The 25615-nt window shown below is 34.5% G+C and overlaps 1 protein-coding gene across 1 annotated transcript in view; it reads right to left on the bottom strand.

The window, feature by feature from the left end:
- The window catches only part of USP38 (ubiquitin specific peptidase 38), a 34143-nt gene extending 9287 nt beyond the window's left edge, over positions 1-24856 (bottom strand). Inside the window, exons 1-8 of the mRNA XM_081303922.1 lie at positions 23632-24856; positions 21994-22129; positions 14957-15086; positions 13177-13278; positions 9579-9737; positions 7414-7607; positions 3289-3382; positions 731-837 (exon numbers count right to left, since the gene is read on the bottom strand). Of these exons, the coding sequence (XP_081160048.1) occupies positions 731-837; positions 3289-3382; positions 7414-7607; positions 9579-9737; positions 13177-13278; positions 14957-15086; positions 21994-22129; positions 23632-24313 (1604 nt within the window). The 5' untranslated portion in view covers positions 24314-24856. The remainder of the gene's footprint in view (positions 1-730; positions 838-3288; positions 3383-7413; positions 7608-9578; positions 9738-13176; positions 13279-14956; positions 15087-21993; positions 22130-23631) is intronic.
- Positions 24857-25615: the final 759 nt, after the last annotated feature.

Genomic DNA, 25615 nt, shown 5'->3' on the forward strand with positions numbered 1-25615 from the left:
ATATTGGTGGCTTAAAATATAATTTTTAATCAATATAAAAACCAAGTTTCTCTTCTTCTAATCAAGAATAATACTGAATAGTTACAGAATCTAGAAGAAAAGTTAAGGGGTAATTACTACTCTATATTCTCATTATACTTTCTTCATAAGGCTATTTTATAGCATGTATTATATTACAATTAAGTATATATGTCCCTTATTGTCTCATATATTTTTGTCTGCTTGACATCTCAGAGAAGTTTGGCACAAAGAAACCATTAATATATCCTTAGGTGAAAGAAAGGGAGGTTGCACAGGTTAAGACCAACTAACTTTGCCATTCATACGACAGAAAGGAGCAAAGACAAGGAGACACAAGAAGATTGTAAGTTTTGTTCATTCAGTGGTAAGGATACAGTAAAATGTACCCTATGCTTATAATTATAAATGGTCTAAAGGAATGGCTCTTAAACTTTGTGGTCCTAGCACCCCTTTATATTCTTAAAAATAACTAAGCAACCCATTTATATTATTTTGATAATAGCTCATATTTTGATAACAGCTGATCTGAAGTACAAAAATCCAACGGGAGGGGAAACAAAACCAAATTAAAAACAAAAGTAAACTTAAAAAGTATACAATAAATGCTAGATAAGCACCTGAAATGTTTTCAAAAGTAAAAACAATATTAAATAGAAAGAAACTGTTATGAGAAGACACATTCAAGTTATATTTTAAAAATACTTTTTACCTGTCAAGCAGAAACCTGAGGTATTCAGAACAGTCTTGTTGTGATCTGGGAGTAAACCATGGAGGTCTGGAAGCCTCAAAGAATATCCGAGGTGCATATGCTTCCCTCTTTAGATAGCAGTACAGAAAATACAAGGAAGTATTATAGCATGAACCAAAAGTAACTGAAATCTTAATATCTAATGTTTAATAAAGATTATTTAAAATTACATTGCACTCGGCCTTTTCTAAAAAAGCCAGAAACATGAAGCAACCTGAAAACATATAAAACTAGTTACAAATAAATATAGGCAATCTTTAGTCACACCTTCTCACTCTGTAAAGAACAGAGACTTCAGAAACTATGGGGCTTGTCCAAGGTCATACAACTAAGTGAGTAGAGGGATTACATTAGAACCCAGGTTTCTCTAACTCTTTGATATAAATTACCTCTCTATGATAACTGTGTTTGAGTCTATTTTTTTTTAAATGAAAGCTTAATGAATATATATTGTGGACAAAATAATATGGTGAATGGTCTACAGAGCCAGGCAACTACCTGCTTTAGTTGAAAATTTCCTTGCTTGTGTACATGTCTTAAATGTACAGAATATGAACACACTGGTTAGGGACCTTGCTAGTTTTGTTTTGTTTTTTCTTTTAATACCAGAGATCCAACCCAGGGAAACTTACCACTAAGCCACATCCCTAGCACCTTTTTTAGAAACAGGGTCTCGCTGAGTTGCTAAGTGCCTCACTAAGTTGCTGAGGCTGGCTTTGAACTTGAGTTGTCCCGTCTCAGCCTTCAGAGCCTCTGGGATTACAGGAAAGTCCCTGGCTTTTGTTTTCTTTTTAAAAGTGCAGATAGGCAGTTCAATCTAGTAGTTGATCTTAGACTCTGGATTAAATTAATCTAGGTTCAAATACTGAATTTTTCCACATACACACACAAAAAAGCTGAATAGGTGTATGAAAAATATGATTATAACTTGAAAAATCTGAAATTCTCTTGATATTTTGAATATATTTGGTATATAATAATGGAATCCTCCTCAGTTAAAGAAAATTTTATTCAAATTAGGGGTGTTTATAGCATTTTGCAAGAAGGGAGTTTGGCATACTGATTCAGCATAAGTTTCAGAGCTATTTAATTCATATCCTAATCCTGCTACTTGTTTGCATGACCCTGAGCAGATAACTTAAACTTTTTTTTTCCAGCAAACTGGGGATATACTGATAGATTAATTTTGAGGATTAAGAGATAAATGACTTACCACAGGACTAGAAAATTTAAATGCTCAGTAAATATTAGCTTTATTATTTATAAGAAAAAAACTTTAATTATTTAGGGAAATCTACCTACCTAAAATAATCCTTGCCAGTCTGCTACCCAATCAAGAAGGTTTCAACTGTGATAAAACTTTAGGATCTCTCGTTAGTTTCTTTCTTCTTTTCTTGGGAATGGGGAACCTCCTAGAGTTTTTTCTTAGTAGCTCTGATTTAGTAAGTTAATATAGTATACATATATCTATATAAATATACATATGTACACATATACATATATATCTATAATATAGTAAATGTAGACTAACGATAAATCAAGTACAGAAAAAAAATCACTAGGAAAACAAAGAGGAAAGAAGAGTTTTCATTTCTCTTGGTCCTGATATGTTAAATTTAATTTGTTGGCATATTTCTCTCAGATGAAGACTAATAAAATGATCTCTCTGAGAACATCACTACTCATAGGCCATCATTATTCTGTCAATCCTGTTTCAATCATTTTCATGTAAGAAGTTAGACTTGAGACATTTTTCAGTTTGTAGATGGAAACAATCCCATCAATTGTGAATCTTTTTTTTTCTTCTGGCTCTAATTACCAACTACTTTTTAAGATTTCTGTGAGTCAATAGCAATCAGAGGAAAACCAGAAAATAATACATTAAAGTAATACATATCATTTGTCTGTGTATGTTCAAATCCTAAGATATAAGTTCACTGAACATAGGATTCCCTTTGCTTATCATAGACTATGTATTGTATCTCTCCAAAAATATTCTGTTGAATATTTACTCTATATGACCTTTTTCTATTAGCATAAATTCATTTCCTTGAATTAATCTATATACATAAAAGATCATGATAAAACTTTAAGCTTTAGAACTCAACACATAAACAGTTCTACAAAAATCTTTAGTCATAATGAAGGATATATATAAGAAAAGGGAGGGGTAAAAAAGTCTGGCACCACACAATTACTTTAGTTGCTCATTTCTATGCAGATCCATTAATTTAGTATCTGTAAACTATTAAAAATGTATTTAAAATGATTTCTTCATGATAGATTCTTTATTTGATAGGAAATTGGATTTTACATATAACAGTTCTTAGAACAGTAGGTCTCTATAATATTTATCAATAAGAATGGGAAGTGGAGAGAATGGGGATAAAAACTTGGCATATTCTGATATTTAGATATTTTAGGCAGTACTACTTCAGTTAAAAAGGTTTGGCATATGTGAAGTTCAAAGAATATTATCATCACAGTTAGCATATACTACTATACAAACATACACTCACCTGTGTATGAGCCAAAAAGGCAAAAAGATGCTGTAATTTTTTCATTAATGAATTGCACCCGTTTAGATTTAAAGATAATACTTGTCTCCTGAAACTGAAGGAGAAATAAAATATAATGCAATATATCTATATAAATATATACACAAGCATTTTTTTTTTTTTACAAAAATATCTTTAAAAAGCTAAAAAGAATAGGGCAGAGGGGTTGGAGGGGAAGGGATGGGGCATGGGGTAATTAATGATGGTGGAATGTGATGATCACTACTATCCAAAGTACATGTAAGAAGACACGAATTGGTGTGAATATACTATGTATACAACCAGAGATATGAAAAGTTGTACTCTATATATGTATTAAGAATTGTAATGCATTCTGCTGTCATATATAAATAAAAAATTTACACAATAAAATTTTTAAAAAAGCTAAAAATAAGCTATTAGCTATTAGCATAAATTCATTTTCTTAAATTAAAACTTATGCTTAGCTGGATGCAGTGGTACATGCCTGTAATCTCAGTGGCTTAGGAGGCTGAGGCAGGAGGATGCAAAGTTCAAAGCCAGCCTCAGCAACTTGGTAAGGTACTAAGCAATTCAGTGAGACCCTGTCTCTAAATAAAACAACAACAACAAAAAAAATAGGGCTAGGGATGTGGCTCAATGGTTAAGCACTCCTGGATTGACTCACCGATACTAACCCCCTGCCTCCCCCCCGCCAAACCAAAACCCAAAAAACAAAACAAACAAAACAACTTATGCTTAGAGTAAAACGTTATTTATGTGACAGTTTTTTTGTTTTTTTGTTTTTGTTTTTTTGCCTAATAAAGTTACCTAACTGTATTTAACACAGTGAAGAGGGAAGAAGGGAATGATAATAAACGAACACTTAACTACCTGGCCTGGCAATGACCTATGTGCTTTCCCGTATTATTCCTATTTCCTGGATTAGTATATATAACTAGGCTATTCATTTATATCTTAGATAAGAAACTTTTAAGTTCTTTTAAATATGCATGAAATAAAAATATGCTGTCATCAAAACACAAAAAAGTTGGAGTGATTTTAAAGAGTGTGGTATAGCATAGCTTGGGAAAAGAGTATTAAAAAATAGTATAGGAACAATTGGTTACCCATGTGGAAAAAATAGAAGTAGGCAAGATTTTGTAACATCACAAATGCCATGTTGGATAAAGAAATTAAAGCAAATACACAACTAATAAAGTACTTAAAAACAAAAGGGGAAATTTTAGAGGGTAAGGGCTTTCTAAACCACAGGTGCTATAAACAAAAACTGGCAGATTTGACTACATTAAAAAAAATCTATATAAATAGCTGGGTGTAGTGGCACACACTTGTAATCCCAGTGGCTCGGGAGGCTGAGGCAGGAGGATCCCGAGTTCAAAGCTAGCTTCAGCAAAAGCAAAGTGTTAGCAACTCAGTGAGACCCTGTCTCTAATTTAAACACAAATTAGGGCTGGGGATGTGGCTCAGTGGTGGAGTGCTCCTGAGTTCAATTTCCGGTACAAAAAATAAACAAACAAACAAATAAGACTACAAAAAATTGATTCATGTAATTAGAAGAAAGCATGTAATAAGGATTATCATGCAGAGTATAAGTGAATCAACACGAAAAAGAAGAAAACCCAGCAGAAAGATGCAAAAGAACAGGTTATTAAGAAAGAAAAGCAAATGAACAAAGAAAAATAGAGAAGAAAAAACCACAATGGTCACTAATATGCAAATTAAAACAAAAAGAAGAGGAAAGTGCAGTGGCGTGTTCCTTTTAGTCCCAGCTACTACATAGGAGGCTGAGTTCCAGGTCAACCTTGGGAAAATAGTAAGACCATATATATATATATATATATTTTGTGTGTGTATATTTATATTTTAAATATCTTTATTTTGTTTATTTATGTGGTGCTGAGGATCGAATTCAGTGCCTCACAGTCGCTCTACCACTGAGCCACAGCCCAACCCTATTTTTTATAAAACACAAAAACAAAGAAATTACTCAGATTGGGAAAAAAGTAAGACTGATTATATAAAGTACTTCCAGAGGTACAGACAGTCATAGGTACAACCAGATGTTAGTATGTAAGTTCAAAATGCTACAACCTTTTGTGGAGCAATCTGGCATATCCTATTCAAAGAAAATCCTGCCTATCTGCATATGAGAAATGCTCATAATGACCAAAAACGGATTTAAAAGTAAATTAATAATTTGGTCAACAGGAATATGGTTAAATAAATCATGATAATGATTTAATTCAGAGTGACATAGGTACGTACTGCCCCATAATGGGAACATTTCTAACACAAATTATTAAATGACAAAAACAAGTGGACTAAAAAAGAATTTATAAATAGGATTCTCTGCAAAATTTTTTAAAAAACAATGACACTGTTTTTGTATTAGATATAGGCTAATGACTATACCAAAAAAATCTGGAATGAATAATGCACACAAAACTGTGCCTTTGGGAATGGGTGTGTGTGATGTTTATTTTATATATTTGTACATTTAGTAATTTTTTTAAAGCCACGAAAAAGAATTCATTTAGTATCTAAGAAATAAAATACGCTGTCTTCCTATTCTGAGATTATTGGCCACTGCACAGCAAAATGTACTCTCTCAATTTTTCTTGCCAGTTATAATTGCTTTGGTCTCTGCTTTCTGTCATCTGTAAAATGAGATGGCTCAGTGGATGACCTCTGGTGGTCAGATATAGATTCTTCAATCTTATGCTTAGGGTTAGTTGAGCCTGAGTACATCTTTTCTTAAACATACACACACACACACACACACACACACACACACACAGAGAAGAAAATAAAACAACAACAAAAAAACAATAAACAAAACACTAATCCATATGTAAAACACCTTAGTGCTCACGCTATAATCTGGGGCTAAGCAATAACTGAAAATGAACTCAATATCTAATAGTTTTTGTCTCTTCTAGGCAGCCATCACAACTTATAAAAGCTTGGAACTCAATTTATAAACATCTTTGGGAAAGCTCCATGAAATCTTTTTGGTTCTAAAGAGAAAATATTAACCATATTTTGCCTTTAGGAAAGGCAAAATATTATTTTGTACCATCATGGACAGCATTCCTCTAACTAGCAATTTTTATTTCCTATTCACTTAGTTGCAAAAGAAAATGGATTTAAAAGTAAATTCATAAGTAGGCAAAGGAATATGTCTGTTTATACATTTGTTCAGTAACTACCATATTGGAGTGGGAAGCAGAGCTTGTTTTCTAAACAACAAAGAAGTTGTTCTGATAAACAGCGAAATACCTATAAGCATATAAAACTAAATTTGATACCCTCAAAACATATATGGGTTAAACCTAGCATAGTGGTGCTAATCCCAGTGGCTCAGGAGGCTGAGGCAGGAGGATCACAAGTTCAAAACCAGCCTCAGCAACTTAGTGAGACCCTGTCTCAAAATGAAAAATAAAAAGGACTTGGGATGGGATGTGGCTTAGTAGTGAAATGCCCCTGGTTTAAAAAAAAAAAAAAGATATATGGGTTAAAAAAATATAGTGGGCTTATAGATAGAAACAAAGATAAGAGGGAAAGGGAGGGAGAAGGGGAATAGCATGGATGGTGAAAGGAGACCCTCATCATTATGCAAAATACATGTATGAAGATGTGAATCTGGTGTCAGCATACCCTATATATAATCAGAGATATGAAAAATTATTGTATAATGGTGTATTAAGAATTGTAATGCAAAATAAATAAATAAATAAATAAATAAAAAGGGGGAAAAAAGAAACAAAGATAAGAAATAATAATAGCAAATGAGATCTCTAGGACACTTAACAGACTAAATCTATCCCTCTGTTATTAAATGTCAAGTCATAGAAATTAAAAAAGATAGTAGCATTATAAATAAATGGAATTCACACTATATATAATTAAGCAGACTTTATATAAGTATTATTTCAATAGTTCTTGAGCACTAAAAGCAATTTCACTTCTGAATAAGCCTAGTATATGGAAATATTAACATTTTGCCATTTATAAGAAATAATGTATAGAAAATTCCCACCTTACATTTTGTTAGCATTCATCAAATTGTATAGTTGAAGTGAAAATGTTCAAATTTAAACTTACTCTGTAGCCATAAACAATGCTTGTATAACACTGTTCATATAACATGTATTCCCTAGGTTAATAAGGCCAGTTTTTCCAGTTTCAGATTTTCCAGAAAGTCTAGACAAGCAAGATGCCAAAGAATTGGATTGAGACGTCCAGGCACTTTGACTGAGAATCAGCTTAATTTTCTCCTCACCAGGCTTAGGAAAATCCTACACATCATAAATAGGAAAAATATTTTAAAGTAAAGTAAAAACTATTTTTGTTATTAAATTAATTAACACCACAAAGAAGATTTTTCCACTGACATTATTTTACTTCTTAGTTTTAAAATACTGACAGCAGTAATTAGCTAGTCACTAAAAATTCAAGTTGCAGTGCATGGCAAAAATAAATGCCTCCTGAACACAGTTGCTCAAGTTGAACAATACTTACGAATTGTCACATTTGAACTATTTATGCTAGCAAAATATTTACAACATAAAACTTTGAGATCAGAGAGTATTCTGTGCTATTTAAAGGCAGTAGGAATGAGGACTTGAAGTGGTCCATAACTGAATAAGTTAAACAACAAATAATCTGCTTTTCAAATTTGGGGATAAAAATCATATTTTCTTTTAATTCATTACTAATATTTACTTAGTATTAATCCTTAGAAACAAAAGTCCAAAGTAATTAGGGGATTAAAAAAAAAGTACACATTGGCATAATGACCTCTGACTCTGAAAAACTAATCACATTTTACCATCTAGAAAATTATTACAACATACAGATTTTTCTTACTTGCTTAGTAAAGTATGTGATAAGGAGAAAAGATTTTAAGTGTAAATGATTTCAAGCTTGAGTAGAGCATTGGCGAATAAGGAAAGTTGGTCAAATAATTTACAATTATATTTTATTGACTGCTATTTCTGGTACTTAGACTTTGGAAAACAAACATTTTTAAAGTATTTCTGCTTTTTTTGTTTTGATGATAGCTAAGAGAAAGTGTTTCCTTGGGCTAAGAGTAATTCCTTTCCTTCTTCTGAGACTATATGAGTTATCAGAATTTTCAATATGAAAGCACTGAAGAACAGTCATCAATAGACACAGCAATAGAGAGTATCATTACTATTAAATCCATGACAAATGCTCCTTCATATAATTTACTTTAGAAAGGTCAAGTGTCATACCAGTGTTATACATCACACACATTAATTGTTTAACAGTCTTATCTTCTGGACCCCAAAATTACTTTCATAAAGCTAACTAGACAGTAAAAATCATGATTTGAATCCATTTCAGATACGAAGTAGTATAATGTCTGAGTTAACTCTCTTATTTTTCTCTACCTTGACTTTGCAGTAAATTTACTGAGAAAAGTGTGCTTGCTGTGATCCATTTTTCACAAACAGAAACGATGCACTATCTATACAAAGTTGAAAACCAGAGTGACCACAAATAATTCAAGTAAAGATTCTATGAAATATAGACATTCATGAATAGTATATAGTAAAAGCAGAATTAAAAATAGGGACAAAATCAGTCAAATACTTTATTATCTGCATTTCCATGATTCTAATATGTACTTTACATATTTGAACACATGGGATGCAAATCTGATATATGGATTCATTTAATATAGTATATATTTTTTTTTAAGGAGAGAGAGAGAGAGAGATAGAGGAGAGAGAAAGAGAGAAATTTTAATATTTATTTTTTATTTTTCGGCGGACACAACATCTTTGTTTGTATGTGGTGTTGAGGATCGAACCCGGGCCGCACGCATGCCAGGCAAGCGCGCTACCGCTTGAGCCACATCCCCAGCCCAGTATATTTTTTTTTTTAAAGAGGGAGGGAGGGAGGAAGAGAGAGGGAGGAAGAGAGAGAGAGAGAGAGAGAGAGAGAGAGAGAGAGAGAGAGAGAGAGAATTTTTAATATATATATTTTTTTTAGTTATTGGCGGACACAACATCTTTGTTTGTATGTGGTGCTGAGGATTGAACCCGGGTCGCACGCATGCCAGGCAAGCGCGCTACCGCTTGAACCACATCCCCAACCCCAATATAGTATATTTTTAAAACAAGTTTCCCCAAAAGTGGTTATAAATTCTAAGATATGCCTTATTTCATGGTACCAGAGAATTGAAGAAATATGGTTATTAATCTGCAACTCCATAAATACTGGTATAACAATTCTCATACCTTTATCGCCTCCAGAATAGGTTCATAGAGATCTGGAAATCCAGAATAATGATACATCATACAGTGTATTAATTCTGTTAACTGCACTAAGAAGGTTGTGCTGGAAGGCAGGCCATCATTTTTGAAAGAGTGAACCAAATTAACTACATGAGGAACAATCTGAAGAAAAAAAAGATAAACATTTTTTAAAATGTATACAAACTGGCAACACATTCTCTAGCCTACAAATAGAGTACAATGGTATATGATCAGCAAGTTCTTTCCCATGTGTTGTCATAGCCTTTTTAAAATATCAAGAATATCAAGAATATCAAGGTAAATCTTGTTTTCAGTCATGTACAAGTGTAATTCCATTTACTATTCCTCTCCTCATTCTTACACTATTATATGTCTGACATAGGTACAAATAGAATCTTAGTCATTGCAACAATTCTAAAGAAATGCCTTCAGTTGAAAAATTTTAGGGCTATTATATTGACCAGATCATTTGATGGGAACAAATTAAAAACAAATAAACAAGCAAACCTAGAATTAGCTAAAGAGCTCCACCTAGTGAGAACTTAAAAATTTTCAGCTTGAAAGAATTACAAGTCAAGTCTACCTTAAGTCTTTGAAATAACTTACAAATGTAACTAAAATTATAGCTCAAATAATATACTTTTCATTTAGATAAGAAGAGGGACAATGTCTAATGTTGGATTGGATATCCTTATTAACAAACCCTTTCCTCAACCCAAATAAAGATGGTCCTAAAAATAAAAGGAATCAGAATCTTCTGTTATATTTAAGAAACTGGGGCTAAAAATAAAAAGGAAATTGAAAATGTACATTGCTTGTAAACATGTAGACAATTGTTAATATTGATGATCATCACAAAAAAATGTTTTCATTGTAAAATTAGTTGAAAAAAACCCAAAAAATATAGACATAATAACATATTTAAGAAGTTATTACCCAAATGAAACAAATTCTATTTTTCAGCAATGGTTCATTCTATTTGAATAATGCTGTACTTTTCCCAAATAATTGTAATATGAAACTACATGTTTACACTTCTCATGCTAAAAGACATCTTATTATGTTCTATTTGTGGAATATTTTTGGTCGCTATCTCATGAAAAAAGTGAAGCTATAGTTATATTAGGGCTATGCCATGAGGCAATAATAATGACAGTTATAGTAATGCCCCAATCAACTTCTTTTCCTTTTACCTAAAAAGAATCATCATATTCTTAAATTAACAGTGCTACTTCTGTTTTCTGTCTAGCTTTATCCTTGAGCCTGAGGTCTTAAATCACATTTTAGGTTTACACTACTTTTAATCTTACCTCCATCAAAGGTATGGATATCACCATAAAACTAGCAGCTCCTAATGGGTTCATACTATTGCTATCATCTCTGCATATTTAAGCAAATCTGAATGCAACCCTACCCCATAAAGCCACATCTCTTAGACATTCTTTTGATAAAATAATTAAAAATTTAAAATTATTTTGTTTTCTCAGACATGAAGGGAAAGAAATAAAAAGAGGAAATAATTTAAAAATGATTCATAATTCCAAATTGTCCAAAAGCACTTCTAGTGTACATTTGATCTTTGCAATCAGGTTATATGGTTTTCTATTACTATGCCCCAAATGATCAATATTATCATTGACACAGAAATAAGACCTTTTCTTAGAGATATACTTCCAAGCAAGCTATATTTGAATGAGGAAACTAAATGTTTCTAGACATTATTGTAACACTAAACATAAGTTACTATTTGAGGAAATGCATAAAACTTAAATAGTTGTTTTTTTTCCTTACCCATTATGACTATCTGCCACAGTGTCTATTTAAATTTTTTCCACTTATAAAAAATATGAGGGGCTGGGGTTGTGGCTCAGTGGTAGAGCACTTGACTAGCATGTGTGAGGCATTGGGTTCAATCCTCAGCACATAATAAATAAATAAATAAATAACATAGAGCTATTGTGTCCATCTACAACTAAAAAAATTAAAAAAAACATAAAAAGCAATCTGTCTCATTACAATACATATTATAACATCAATCCTGGTTTGCCCTAAATTATTCTAAACATAAAACATGATGAATAATGATGTTGATGATTCCAAATTGTTGCTCATAGTTAGCCACCCTTAAATCTCAGTCCTTCACTGAATTGTTTGGAATTATATGTGATTTAATTACCATTTAAATCACTTCTAAATGTCCAAGTTATTCTTAGTTAAGTGGAGGGTCAAACTCTACACAGTACTTAGACAAGAATTTGGTCTTTGTTTTTAGGCTTTACTAAGCCAGATCAAAATTTTCAGTTTCAGATCTAACTTAAATAAATGATTTAATACCCATTTAATTAATAATCAAACATTTCAAAGTCAAATATTTGTTATTTTAACTATTTTTCTCAGGGGAAAAAAAGTAGTTAAAGTAGTTTAGGTACTACTAAAGTAGGAAAGGTAAGGAGATAACTTATTTTAAAACATTCTGAGCAATAAAATAGGTTTAGAGTATAGAGTAAGCGACTAATCCCAGAGATTAAGAAATGTCTTTGGTATAATAAAGTAATAAACAATAAAATAAATGATTAAGTTATATTAGAGAGTCTCCTTCCTAGAAATTTGAAAACAAGCCTTTTTTTGAAGGGCCTACACACAATCATGCTTGGAAGAAAAAAAAAAAAAGTCACCTAAAAATTAACAACTAGGATTCTATACATCTTCATCACTCTCCTCTAAATTTTGTTATGGTGATCAGTATCCTTAAGATTTCAACATTGTAGGTATACTGATAATGAGCTAATAGTCCTGTAAAACTGCGGATCAGATCTTGGAGGAAGCAGGCATTCACACAAAGCTACTGCTTTCCTCTGATGCCATAAAAATGTCAATGGACAGGTCCCTAAAGTAACATCTGGGTCATTACCTGTGATAATTGATAATCAAATCAAAACCAGTGATGTAACTGTTTAAAGTGGTAGCATTCTAGATATGTTTTAAGATGGAGTCAACAGGATATGGGCTGAGAGTGAATAAAAAGACTTAATTTTAAGGCAACAAATCAAACTGACGTTTTCATGGTTCTGAAATTTTAAAGCCATTAGTGATTTTCAACTATTTTAATCCTTTTGCACTGTTCATATGTACAGCAGACATCCATCAGTGACATATCTCACATAGAGCAGTAACAAGTCGAGTAGTTTTGGTGAGACACAAAACATTCTGGGGGCTGGGGATGTGGCTCAGGCGGTAGCGCGCTCACCTGGCATGAGTGCAGCCCGGGTTCGATCCTCAGCGCCACATACAAACAACGATGTTGTGTCCGCCGAGAACTAAAAAATAAATATTAAAAAAAATCCTCTCTCTCTCTCTCTCTCCCTCTATCACTCTCTCTTTAAAAAAAAAAAAAAAAATTCTGAAAATACATTCCTTGGAGAGAAATTACACAGCTTCAATTTTCTAAGAAAAGGTAAAGCTATGTGAAAATAGATTCAGAACTAACCTACAGCCTTTTCACTACATACAAATGTGACTCAATAGGAAACTAAATTTTGAAATGTTTTTTTAATTATAGGAAGCTTCTGGCATAACTTACCAAATGGAACGCCTCTGGAGAATGCTGAAAACTAAGCAGCATGTGAGAAAGAACTGCAAGAGCACCAGGTCTCACAAGAGGAAACCAAAGTCGATTAAAAACCTTCAAAATAAGATAAGACACCCATCTTAAGAATTTGGAGGAAAATTAGTAACTCAATTAGTAGTTATTTCCCTAGAGCAAAAATTATTTATATGAATGCCCCCATTCCTGAAAAGTTCTATCATAACATGTTATTAAACTTTGGGGGAAGGACAAAGTTTTGAGATAACAACATGACTGAGATCAAGGGGAATGTAATGGCCTACCCAATTCTTAAAATACCCTGATAAATGGAAATCTGTTAAACTATGTTTATATGATGATGTTTCTTGGGCCACTCTTCATTTAATTCACTCAATAAATATATTTATTAAGCACTTACTATTGCTCAGCACTGTTCTAGGCAATGGAAAACAGTAGATCTGAAAAATAATTTCTAAAAGGACTTTCAGTATAAAGGATGTGAAGAGATAATAAAAAGGAACATATAATGATAAGTGCTATCAAAATACAAAGCAGGGCATGAATAGGAAATACTGGGTGGCAGAGGGGTTTGCTATTTTTACAAAGGATGTGCAAAAAAAATGCCTCATGTAAAAGGTAATATCTGACTATAAAGCAGAAAGGAGAGAGATAAGCTTGGTAGATACTTGAGAAAACAGCAATTTAAACAGGACAAATAACAGTGCAAAGGTCCCAAGTCCTCCAGGCTGGTGTGATATGAATATAGTAAGGAGGACAGTGTAAGTGAAGCAAGAGACTAAGGCAAGTGGGAGACGGAATTAGAGAAGTAGCAGTGGGCCAGATCACATGGCATCTTGAGACACCTACAGGGAACAAAAAGCAGGGAGGCTATGGTAATCAATTCAACAAGAGATGGTGACAACTTTGGATTGAGGTAGTAGTGACATAACTGATTAAAAGTGGTAGGATTCTGGATATATTTTAAAGGTGGAGTCAGCAGGATATATAGGATATGGGTTGAGAGAGAATGTTAGAGATAAGGATAGCTTCAAGTTTTTGGCCTAAGTGAGTGAAAGGATGGAGTAGCCCTTTATTAAGATGGGAAAGATCACCTGTGGGAGAAAAAAAATTAGAGTTTCATATCTGAGTATAGACAGTTGAATATATGAATATGGAATTCAAGGGAGAACAATGAACTAGAAATATACATTTGTCAGTCATAAAGCCTTGGGACACCTATGCTGTGAATATGCACTGAAAAGAAAGAGGACCAAAGACTGAACTCCAAGGCAATCTAAAAACTGGAAAGAGCAAGAACAGGAGACTGATATGCCAGTGAAGCAGGACAAAACCCAAGGAAATATGATGTCCTGGAAATTGAGTAAGAAAAGTGTTTTAAGAGGGAGTGTTCAGTTGTGTCAAATGCTGCTGACAGGTTGAAGAGGAGAGCCCTGAGAAATGATCCCTGGTGTAGCAACATTGGGAAGCACTGTTATCAAAGGTAATTTTGGTAAGGTAATGGTGAAAGTTTAATTAGATGGATTCAAGAAATAATGGGAGAAATGTTTTCATAGTCAGTATCTGAAAATAGCAAAACTATTTTAATTACACTTACATGGCATTTTTTAAATTACTAAGGCCTATTCAAAACAAAACCAAAAACTGGAACATTTAAAATTAATCATTCAAATGCTTTTAAAGAGACAATATTGATTATAAAAATATTGATTATAAGATTTCATGCATTCTAATAGATTCATATACTCCCACTTACCAGTTCTATTTTCAGCAAAGTAACATCTATCAAAATAGTAAACTTCTGAACAGCTGCTAGTCCTTTCAGCAGTGCAATTACCCAAGTATCCACATGCTGAGCCAACGGCCAGGAGAGCCAGTCAATCATTCTGAAAATTGAAGAAAAATAAAACTATCAGTATTGGAAATATTTTCAACATTACTCAAGAGTAGACTACTCTTGTTACAGTAAATAACCACTCACTTCATAACTCATTATTTACAACTTGCTAGTAAAAAGCACTGACCAAGATGTAGAAATAAAATACAATGGATGCTTACCCTCAAGAAGTTTTCAATTTTGTACAGTGATAATTTCTTATATTTAATGCATTTCCATTAAAAAATTTCTAATTTTAACAAATGCAAGAATAAAAAAATTTATACTATATAATGGTATCAAGAATTTATTATCAAACTTACTCTAAGAACAGCTGAAATATAGATATCCAAATGAAAACATACGGGTATCAACCAAGATTTCTCCTTCCTGATGAGTGCAGTCTAATGTAATACACCATTAAAAGAAGATATATTGTCAATTATGGAACAGGTATCATCATCTCTTTCAAAACTCTACTATGTAAAGACAACAAAAGAAAACTTCAAATATATAAAAGGGTACAAATTGTGTAAATATGCTAATGGTCTAATTTCATTAATGAATGCCTTTCTTCTTGAATATCAACCCAGTTCAAGGGAAAAAAGATAAAGTAAAACAAGGTTTGAAAGAGACTCCCTAAGTAAGATATTTACCACAATGAAGGCAGGTACAACTCTTTTGGAAAGCAATTAGACCAAATGTTCATACAATTCAACCTAACAGACTGATTTTAAGGATTATCTAATAAGAAAATAGTAGGGGAAAAAACTCACCTTTTGAAGTCAGAGCAAGTGGTTTAAAGATCTCAATTTATAATTTATTAGCCAGAAAACTATATATTATATGATATATATTATAAGTACTTATAATCTCTGTGCCTCAAATTCCTTATCTCTAGATTGCAGGTAAGCATGCTCATTTTCAGGGATGTTGTGAAGAGAAAATGGGTCAATATATAACACTGGAAATATTCATTGTGAATTCCTCTCTTTTAACATATGCAACAATAAACATCTTCATCCTCCAAACTGTCAAACTACCAATTCTGAGGTCATAAATCTGCCCAAAAAAAGCAACTACCATGTTAAAAGGACTGACATCTAAATCGATTTGGGCATCTTCACCAAAGCTATTATATAACTATCTATAATAATACTGGAGTGTTGTCTTTATTAAGTTTTTTTCCTTTTAAGATTAAAATGCCCCTAAAGTCCCAATACACACTGACTACAAGTTATCTGTATGTTCCTTCCATTCCCTGTACTCAATTTACTTCTTGTTTTCCTGGCTTCTTCCAACAATGACAGCTACAAGTCATTGAAGTAGCCCCTGATAGCTATTCTACATCCTCCAACTATTTCAAGGTTGATTCTCAAAAATTTAGTGACTATTCTACATAAAAGAAGAGACATACTTGCTTTTGTGAATTAAGAATATATGCTGGGCACAGTGGTGCATGCCTGTAATCCTAGAGACTAGGGAGGATAAGGTAATAGGATTGAAAGTCTGAGGCCAGGCTTAGCAACTTAGTGAGGCTGAAGTAACTTGGGCCTTGGTAAGTAGTAACTTGGTGAGAACCTGCCTCAAAATAAAAAATAAAAAGGATTGGGGATGTAATTCAGTGGTTAAGTACCTCTGGGCTCAATTCCAAAACCAAAAGAAAATACACACACACACACACACACACAAACTCACTCACTCTCAATGTAGCACTGTTTTTGATACAGAAAAACTGCAGAAAAACCTAAATGACCACCAATAAGGAAAAGACCAAATACACTGCAGCAGTGACACTGCAGAACACTAAGCAGAATTTGAAGAAATGAGGTAGATGAATCTATCCATGGTTATCTAATATGGAAAGATATGAAATGTTGTTAAAATAAGTTTAAAAAATCTTTCATTTTTGTTTAAAAGAAAACAATGTGAGTATACACATGGAAATATACACAAAAAAACCTAATGTGGCCTAGAGGGGCATGTGTGAGCATTTCTATTTGGCACTGTGGCTCTAAGGGGAGTGGCATTGTCACAGAAGAACCGGACAGAGCTCAAGACCAGAATCCTCTTTAATTCAGTCTAAGGAGAGTACAATACAGGGTGAGTGGGCAGAGAACAGAAAACCCACTTGGGGGGCTGGGGTTGTTGCTCATTGGTAGAGCGCTTGCCTTGCACGCGTGAGGCCCTGGGTTCAATCCTCAGCACCACATGAAAATAAATAAATAAAAATAAAGATACTTGTCCATATCAACTAAAAAAATATTAAAAAAAAAAAAAAAAAGAAAATCCCACTTGGCAATAGCTCTTTATTATTCCCAATTACTTATATTTTTTTCCTCTAGCCTCCTTATTTTCTTCCCATCTCATAGATCTTACTCTTTATCCCATGTGTACCAATCCAATCTCCAGAACAATCTTAAAACAAACTTCACATCAGTAGTTACACATTTTAGAAGCTGCTATGGTGTGAAGGTTTGCGTCCCTCTAAAATTCACATGTTGAAATTGAATTCCCAATACATTGGTATTAAGAGATGAGACCTTTAAGAGGTGCTAGATCATAATGGTGGAGCCATCACGGGTGGGATTAGTGCCTTTATAAAAGATACTTCCACCCACGCACAGAAGGTGCCATCTATGAGAAACAGGCTCTCACCAGTCACTGAATTTGCTAGTGTCTTATTCTCAAACTTCTCATCCTTCAGAACTGTGAAAAATAAATTTCTGTTGTTCATAAATTACTCAGTTTAAATTATTTTGTTATAGCAGACTAAACAGAAGTTGTTCATGAAGCAAATATTTGAGTGTGTATTATATAGGGAGTACTATGTTAGCTGCTAAGAATATAGTAGTAAGATGTTTTGTATCCTCAGATTGGAAAAGAGAAAGTTAAAAATTATCAATGATCACAAAATTATCGAACAGTGGTATTGGTATCTGTATTAAACTTGCCAGTGCAATTGCTTTTCCCCTCTGCATTTTCTTCTTCATTTTAATTAAACTGGTATATGCCAAAATCCCCTCAGGCACAGAAATCATAGGATGAGTTATTTTTATGGTTAACTATAGTGATCATTTCTATCACATATTGGTTACTATAAGTTTGAATTCTAAGGACATTTTTCTTAAATTTTTATTTAATTGCTTACAACTAAAGAACATTTTAACTGCAGTTGTTGTGTATGTACTCCAACATCTTATCGCCTCTATTAGACTATAAACTCCAGAGCAGATCTTGTTCTTATTTTAATCTTACATATCTTTGGATCCCCTTACTCAGCAGAGTGCCTGGCACAGAGTAGGAGCTCATTTCCTGAATAAATAAAACCATTTCTTCTATAGCTAAAAAATACATATATGCAACTTTAAAATTAACAATAAAGCAGGAGACATGAAAGGCAACAAAATAGATTTAATCATAATTTATGGAGAGTAAAATCAATTTTCACTTTTACATGGCAGTTTGAGGTCTACATTTAGCCTTCAGTCTTATTTGTCCCAATGTTTTAAAAATTGGGAAGTTTCACATAAAAAACTGGATTTCAGGCTTCTTTTGAAAAATGAGATCAAACAAGATTGAATATCCCTGTGACAACAAACAATTAGAATTGAGGATCAGCTTTCTTCAGAAGATGCTTGTGTACTGTATTCACTATCATTTCACTGACATCTGGCCTATTTCGTACTTCAATATTATCTGGTGCTGCAATGATACTTGCATTTGCTTTTTTGAATTACAAAAAAATGACTGTAAAGCATGGTAAGTGGTACTTTTGGAAAAATATAGTGCATGAGCAAGTATAATGTAGGAGTAAGGTAAAAATAAACATCCTTTCAATTGCACTTTCTATGTAAAAAATAATCACGGTGGGTAGATTATGGGTTAAAAAGGATTGTATAGGTTAAATTGAAAATGCAGTATAAAAACTGGATCACATCTTCTTGTGGAAACAAATAGGTATAAATTAATTCCCAAGTACATTTCAAAAACAAAATAAATTATTAAGTTGGATACAATGACTGTTTAAAAAAAAAGTCTAGAAAATTAAGAACAAGAGTGTTTGCTGGGTGCTGACAAGTAGAATCTGCACATAGTTTATAGTAAGTAGTATCAGTCACTATAGTTTCTTGGTCAGGAAAAAATCAGTAGGGCTGAGTGTTCAGATAAGAAAAATTAAAAGGACAACTAGAAGCCCACTTCAATAGTGCGGATCTGTTTCCACAAATGGTGGGGATAGACAAAGTATCATTCTAAGAAATGCGCTAAATCGGTGATGTTACTCAAAGGGAATGGAAGGATGGAATTGAAAATTGCTTCTAGATTTGTGAGCAGATATCTAGGAGAATTAAAAGTGTCAATGGGAATCAAACTAAGAAAAATAAATAAATAAAAATCACTATCAGACCATGAAGATAAGTTCTGTCTCTTAAAGAGCAACCGTGAATAATAAATCTGATTATTCTGGGTTTCTCTCTTCATTGGTGTCTACATGGTATGATGATAACTCTGGAGCCAAATGTACCACTTCCTTTCTAAGTGAACCTGAGTAAATTATTTAATCTCTCAATTTCCTCAACTATAAAATAGGGTCAAAAATATGATCTACCTCAAAAGGCTGTGGTGAATATGAATGACTTTTGGCATGTAAACAATATTAGCTATTATTACGTATGCAACGAAGGGTATGGAAAAACTAAATTCTAATTTTACTTGCAGCTGTGAAATCTAATTCTCAAAGAATTACATACTCACTTTGACACATTTTGAGGGTTGATCTAGCTTACAGTCTATTTGTTCCAATATTTTACTAAGAGGACAATATAATTTGATATATTCATTCAAAAGAGATGTTGCAGTCACACTGACACAAACAGGAGTTTCATTAGGGAGAGATCCATGAAATAAGAATATTTCTTTTTTTTAATTTTAAGTTTTATTTACTTATTCATTTTTTAAGACAGAATCTCACTATGTTGCCTAGGCTATTCTTCATTTCCATCTCCTGGGCTCAAGTAATCTGCCTCAGTCCTGAGTACTAAGAACTTTATTTTATAAAAGATTGAAATCAACCACATACACAACAGATTAATAAAGTGATAAGAAGAAAGGGAAGGAGAAAAAGAACAGACATAGGAAGCATGCTGTCATAATACAAAGACATTAAAAAGATGAAAATAAAAAATACAGACTACCAAAAAAAGGCAAAGCTTTCACTATAAATTAAAAGTAATAGTGACAGAAGCCATACAACATGGTTATATAGACTTTTCTCAAATATATAAATATTCTCACAAGTCCCTGGAAATTAAGAAAGGAGTGAGCAATAAGAAGTTAGAAGTATAAATTACAAATAAGATGATTCTCTTAAGTTTAAGAGCACAAAGAAAGAAGAAAAACTTGAAGGAAAGACCTTTTTAAACACAGCAGTGAAAAAGATGAAAAAAAATCTGACTTTCTAGAGTCTGTGTAATAGAGAGTGGCATGAGTACATATGCAGCCTATTGGGAATTCAACATGAATCCTTCAGTTCATATATTTATATATGTAAATTTTATAACAATGGCATAAAAACCATTTTGTTGCAAATTCTTATTTTCTACTTAAATATGTTTAATACATACACAAAGAAGAAATAAAGAACAAAAACAGGAAAAGCTCAATGAGAAAACATATAATAACTGAAAAGAGAAACTCAATAGTTGGAATAAGCGCATAGATGGGCACTTTAGAAGAGAAAAATCAGGAGGTTGTAAGACAGTACAGATGCTCCTTGACTTAGGTTGGGGTTATATCTTGATAAATTCACTGTAAACAAAATATAAATAAAGAATGCATTCAAGACACTCAACCTGCCAAACACTCCAACTTAGCAACACAGTATACCATAAAGATTATTCACCCTCTGATTATGTAGCTGACTGGGACCTGTGGGTCACTACTGCTGCCCAATATTTTGAGAAAATACTGTACCAAGTATTGCTAACCGAGGAAAAGAGCAGACTGAAAATTCAAAGTATGGTTTCTACTGAATGTACATTCATAAAGTTGAAAAATCATAAAACAAATCATCCTAAGTCCAGTACCACCTACACTGATATTCTTTCCCTGAAATATCCATAGGTTTGCTCCTTCCATTTCCTTCATGTCTTTATTGTCATGGTCACCTCAACTAAGGTTTCCTTATCCATCTTATTTAAAATTGTAAACCCCTTCTTCACACCACATTCCTCTTCTTACCCACTTTTTTCCCCAAAACAATTGCACATACTAAATTATTTTACTTATTTATGATATATTCTAAAACAAAATCTAAATCTAAAACAAAGTCAATTTTAAGATGTATAATTAGTTATACAGCACTAAGTGAAAAAAATTTTGCTCATTTAAGTAGAATACCCATAACCAGGCATTTCCACATTTTAACATCTTTGAAATCAGGATGCATGTTGAAATCAGAAAAATATGTTATCTATCTAAAACTAAAGGAGAAAACTAAATATTAGACAAAAGAAAAGAGTATATTACCCACTGAGCCCAGCTGAAAGATAAAGTATGCTTAAGATAAAACAGGAAGGGAAAATTTAAAAAGCCTGGAGGGAATAAATAGGTTGTAGGAAATAAAAATGAGCAATGAAATTAGAAAAAATACATGGATATTGATAATACAATAAACTTCTATCTGTATAATAAATGGACACAAGTGTAGGATTTTGGAATAAAAAAGCTAAATTGAAACAAATTTATGAATTACTAGGATCCCTGCCAAGGCTATAATAAGATAAACCACTCCAATTAGTTTGGAATACATTTATATATTTGAGTCCCTGATTAGTTTTAACTATTTCTCTAAGTTTCTCATTACTCACAAGATATCTTCTCCTCTCAAATCTACAATGAGTAGAATGAAGGAGTACCTGCAAAGAGCTTGGGTCATACTTGCATCTTTTACATTGGGATCCGTGGTAAGGCTCCTGATGAGAACTGTAATCATCTGAAGAGGAATATGCTGCACGAGGCTTGCCAGTGCTACAGAAGGTTCAAATGATGCATCTATTTTTTTAATTCAAAAGAAAAAGAAATATAGCAAGAAGGTTCAAGTGAAGTATTATAAAGAAAACAACACTTTTTCAAAAAGAACAAAAAATACATATTTATTTGCAGCAAAGGTGTTAATCAGGAAGCAGCTGTTATACTATACACCATAGTAGATTCTGATGAAAGAGGAATATTAAATTACATGAATATTAAATGAGAGACTAAGAGCAAATAGCAGTATTTACTCATTCTACACACAGAATATTGAATTTTAAAAACTGTTATTTAGTACTGCCATCTTTAATCCATTAATTACTTGACCTCCAATTTTTAATATTAATTATTGTTGTGTTAAGATATTCATTTGCAAAGCATTAGAAAAGAAATACTAGGTATCAATTTCAATTCTCACTTTAAGACTACTGAAGGTAATTTAAAACTACTATAATAGTCATTACAAAGCTATAAGGAAGATTTTTAAAAAAATCTTTCTTTTAAGTTGAAATTTAGATGAATTGAGGGGCGACTTTGCTAAATTACATAAAAATTAAGTGACTCTAAGATGAGCACCTTTAACAGCTATGGTAACACAGACAATACAAGTAAAATTACAGTAAGAAAAAATTAATCAACCCAAACAAATACTGTAAATAAATAGTTGGCATACATTAAATTTTTTATCAGATTGTAAGAACAGGCTAAAATTCCACCCTTATTTCTGTTTCTCAAAATGAAAGGAGGACACAAGTTCTAGTTCGAATACCCAAGTGGAATAATTAAGGAGAATGGTTGTATTAAGTAGAGAAGTGATGCTGGTTTTGGACGTATTATTTCACAACTATAAACTGGAAAGCTCCAAGGCTTTCAGGAACCCAGACATACAGGTAAAATTTCTAGGAAAGAAAGCATTTTCTAGCCAAGTATTATTATGTGACCTTCTTCAATTTTTAAGGATTCAGTCATAGCACAAAATTATGTATTTAAGTCCTCACACTCCTGCTTTCCTCATTCTACCTGTATCCCTTTCTCATATACACTACTTAAGACAGAAAATGCCAATATTTAAAATCTACATAGTAAACTGTGATAACCTAGTAATAAAACTGCACAATCCATGAATTTATAAATGCGGGAATTCAAAAACAGGGAAAAAAACTCAACAAGATGACAAAATCACATACAATAATTATGTGGTAAATATTATTACTATGCTACCATTAGTCACTAATGAGTAGACGCTTTACATAGCAGCTGTCATCCTGAAAGCTGGGTAATTAACTTGTTTAATGCCAAAGGCCTTAGACTTAGATGTTCCCAACTTTTAAAATAGGAACAGGAGGTGTTTTTAAGGTATAACGTGACATCCTGAATAAGGTAGAGGACTGGAATGAAATTTTGGATGAGGGTTCTAGGATTTGCTCTCCTTTAACAATGTTTTCTGGGCTGGAAGCAAGCATAAAATGTATGTGAGAGAGACTGAATTTCCAAGAGATAGTCTCCTTAAAAATAATCCTTACCTGTGGAAGAGATGCTTGCAAAAATTTCTTGCAGGGAAGGTAACAGTGTGGAGGGCTCAGCTTTCCAGATGTTCTGCAGCAAATTACTCACTTTTGTTACCTGGGAGACATACTCCCGGAGCTCTTTCTCCTGGGTGGACACGCACTGAAAGTGGCCTATCGTTCGAACCAGCTGTTGGCAGAAGGTGATGGACAATTTCCCTTTGGGGATGCACTGCACGAAGTCGGTCAGAAGGTCGCTCAGTCGGGCACAAAGTTGGGGCTCCGGCCTCTCACATACCATCCGTAACACCTCTACCTGCAGCAGGCTGAAGAGATCCAGCACCGATGGGCAGCTCATGATCAGCTTCAGGCCGTTGTGAATGTAGTCCAGGATGGCTACGTCTTTCCTGTCCAGCGAGTGGTAGCCCTGCTGAAGGAGGCCCAACACGAAAGTCTTGTTGAAGAAAGACTCGAACTCAGGCCGGTGGTAGCGTGCGTAGGCCTCCAGTACCTGGTGACCCACTTGTCGCTGGAAGGGGTCCTGGCCCTCCAGGATGAGCCGGGTAGTCAGGTCAAACATGGCCTCGCACTGCTCCTGATCTAGCCAGTGCTCCGCGGATTCCACCACCTTCCGCACAATCACCCGCTTTAGGGGAAGCGGGTGCGAAGAACTCACCAGGCCCTCCAGGATCTTGTCCATTGTGGCCACGCCGCAGGGCCAGGGCCAGGGGATAAGGAGCGGGCGGCGGCAGCCCCGAGGTAGGGCAGGAGAGCACCGGGGCGGAGGTGAACTTGGAGCGTAGCAGCAGCGGGACCGGCCACCGCCACCGCCGCCTCAGCAGCCACATTTATCGTGTAGGGGAGCCCATCCAAATCGGGGCGGGAGCTGGCGAACCTGGGGCGCTATAAGAACCGACACCACCCACGGCGGGCCTAGGGCGATGGAAGTCCCTACTCCGCAGCCACCGCGGGCTGGCGGTCCCTTGCGGCATCAGCGCGGAGGAACCAGCAAGGCCCCCGGCTATGGTGGGGGCTCAGAACCGGGGCTGCCAGCCGTAGGCGGGGGAGGCGCGCCTTCCCGTTCTGGAGAAGGTGTAGGCGTCCAGGCTCCGACTGGTGTAGAGAAGAAACCGGCCCAAGGATGAGTCAGGAGGCGCTGTCACTCTGGGCTGTCAAGGAGGGTGCCGGGATCAGCCGGGGAGGGGAGGCGGAGGTGGACACCCTTGACCCGGATTTAGAAGTGCCGGCAAACAGGAAATGAAGCACGAAAGAGCGCCCGGAAAGGCCCACCCCTCCGCCCCGCCCTCCACCCGTGCACGCCCTCCCCGCGCTCATCCGCCCCGCCCCTTTGCCAACGCGCACGCGCGCCGCCTCCTGTCGAGTCGCGGAACGTCACTGGAGAGCGTGTGTCTAGTCACAGGCAGACTTCCGGGAGGAACTGTCTGGGACTCGCATTGTGCCTGCGACCCACCTCTAGGAATCCTGTGGGCTGACCTCTGTCGATTGTGTCAGGGTCAGGTTACTCGTGAAAACCTAAGGAAGTGCTGTTTAGGTAAAATCTCGTGAGTGAGGGTTTTGGAAGCGCGAGAAGAGCATTTGGGGAGAAAGTACGGAAAAAAAGTTAGGACGAGGAGAGATCTTTTAATGCCCCGGTTCGTTCATGGAGAAATGCGCCTAGGGTGTCTGACCCAGACTGGCTTTTCTCCTACCGTGTGGTTACTTACTAAAGTAAGGACTACACCTGGCACCAAGGTTGAGCGACAATAAATATCAGCAGTTTGTTTTTATCAGGCCCCTAGTAAGCATTCAGTTAGTGAGCTTTTGTATCATATCGAAAATTCAAAAGCTGCCTTCGAAATGGGAAGGAGAGTAAGGAAAATGGCAGGTGAGAAAGAGAGTTATGTGTATGCTTGTGTCATATAAAAGGGTACTTTGAAAATTATCTGAAAACAACAAAATTTAATGTATGTATGTGCTGCCACTGAAGATGGTTTGCAATAAG

Source organism: Spermophilus citellus (assembly GCF_964194105.1).
Source record: "Spermophilus citellus genome assembly, chromosome: 8".
In the NCBI taxonomy this organism is placed as follows: Eukaryota; Metazoa; Chordata; class Mammalia; order Rodentia; family Sciuridae; genus Spermophilus; species Spermophilus citellus.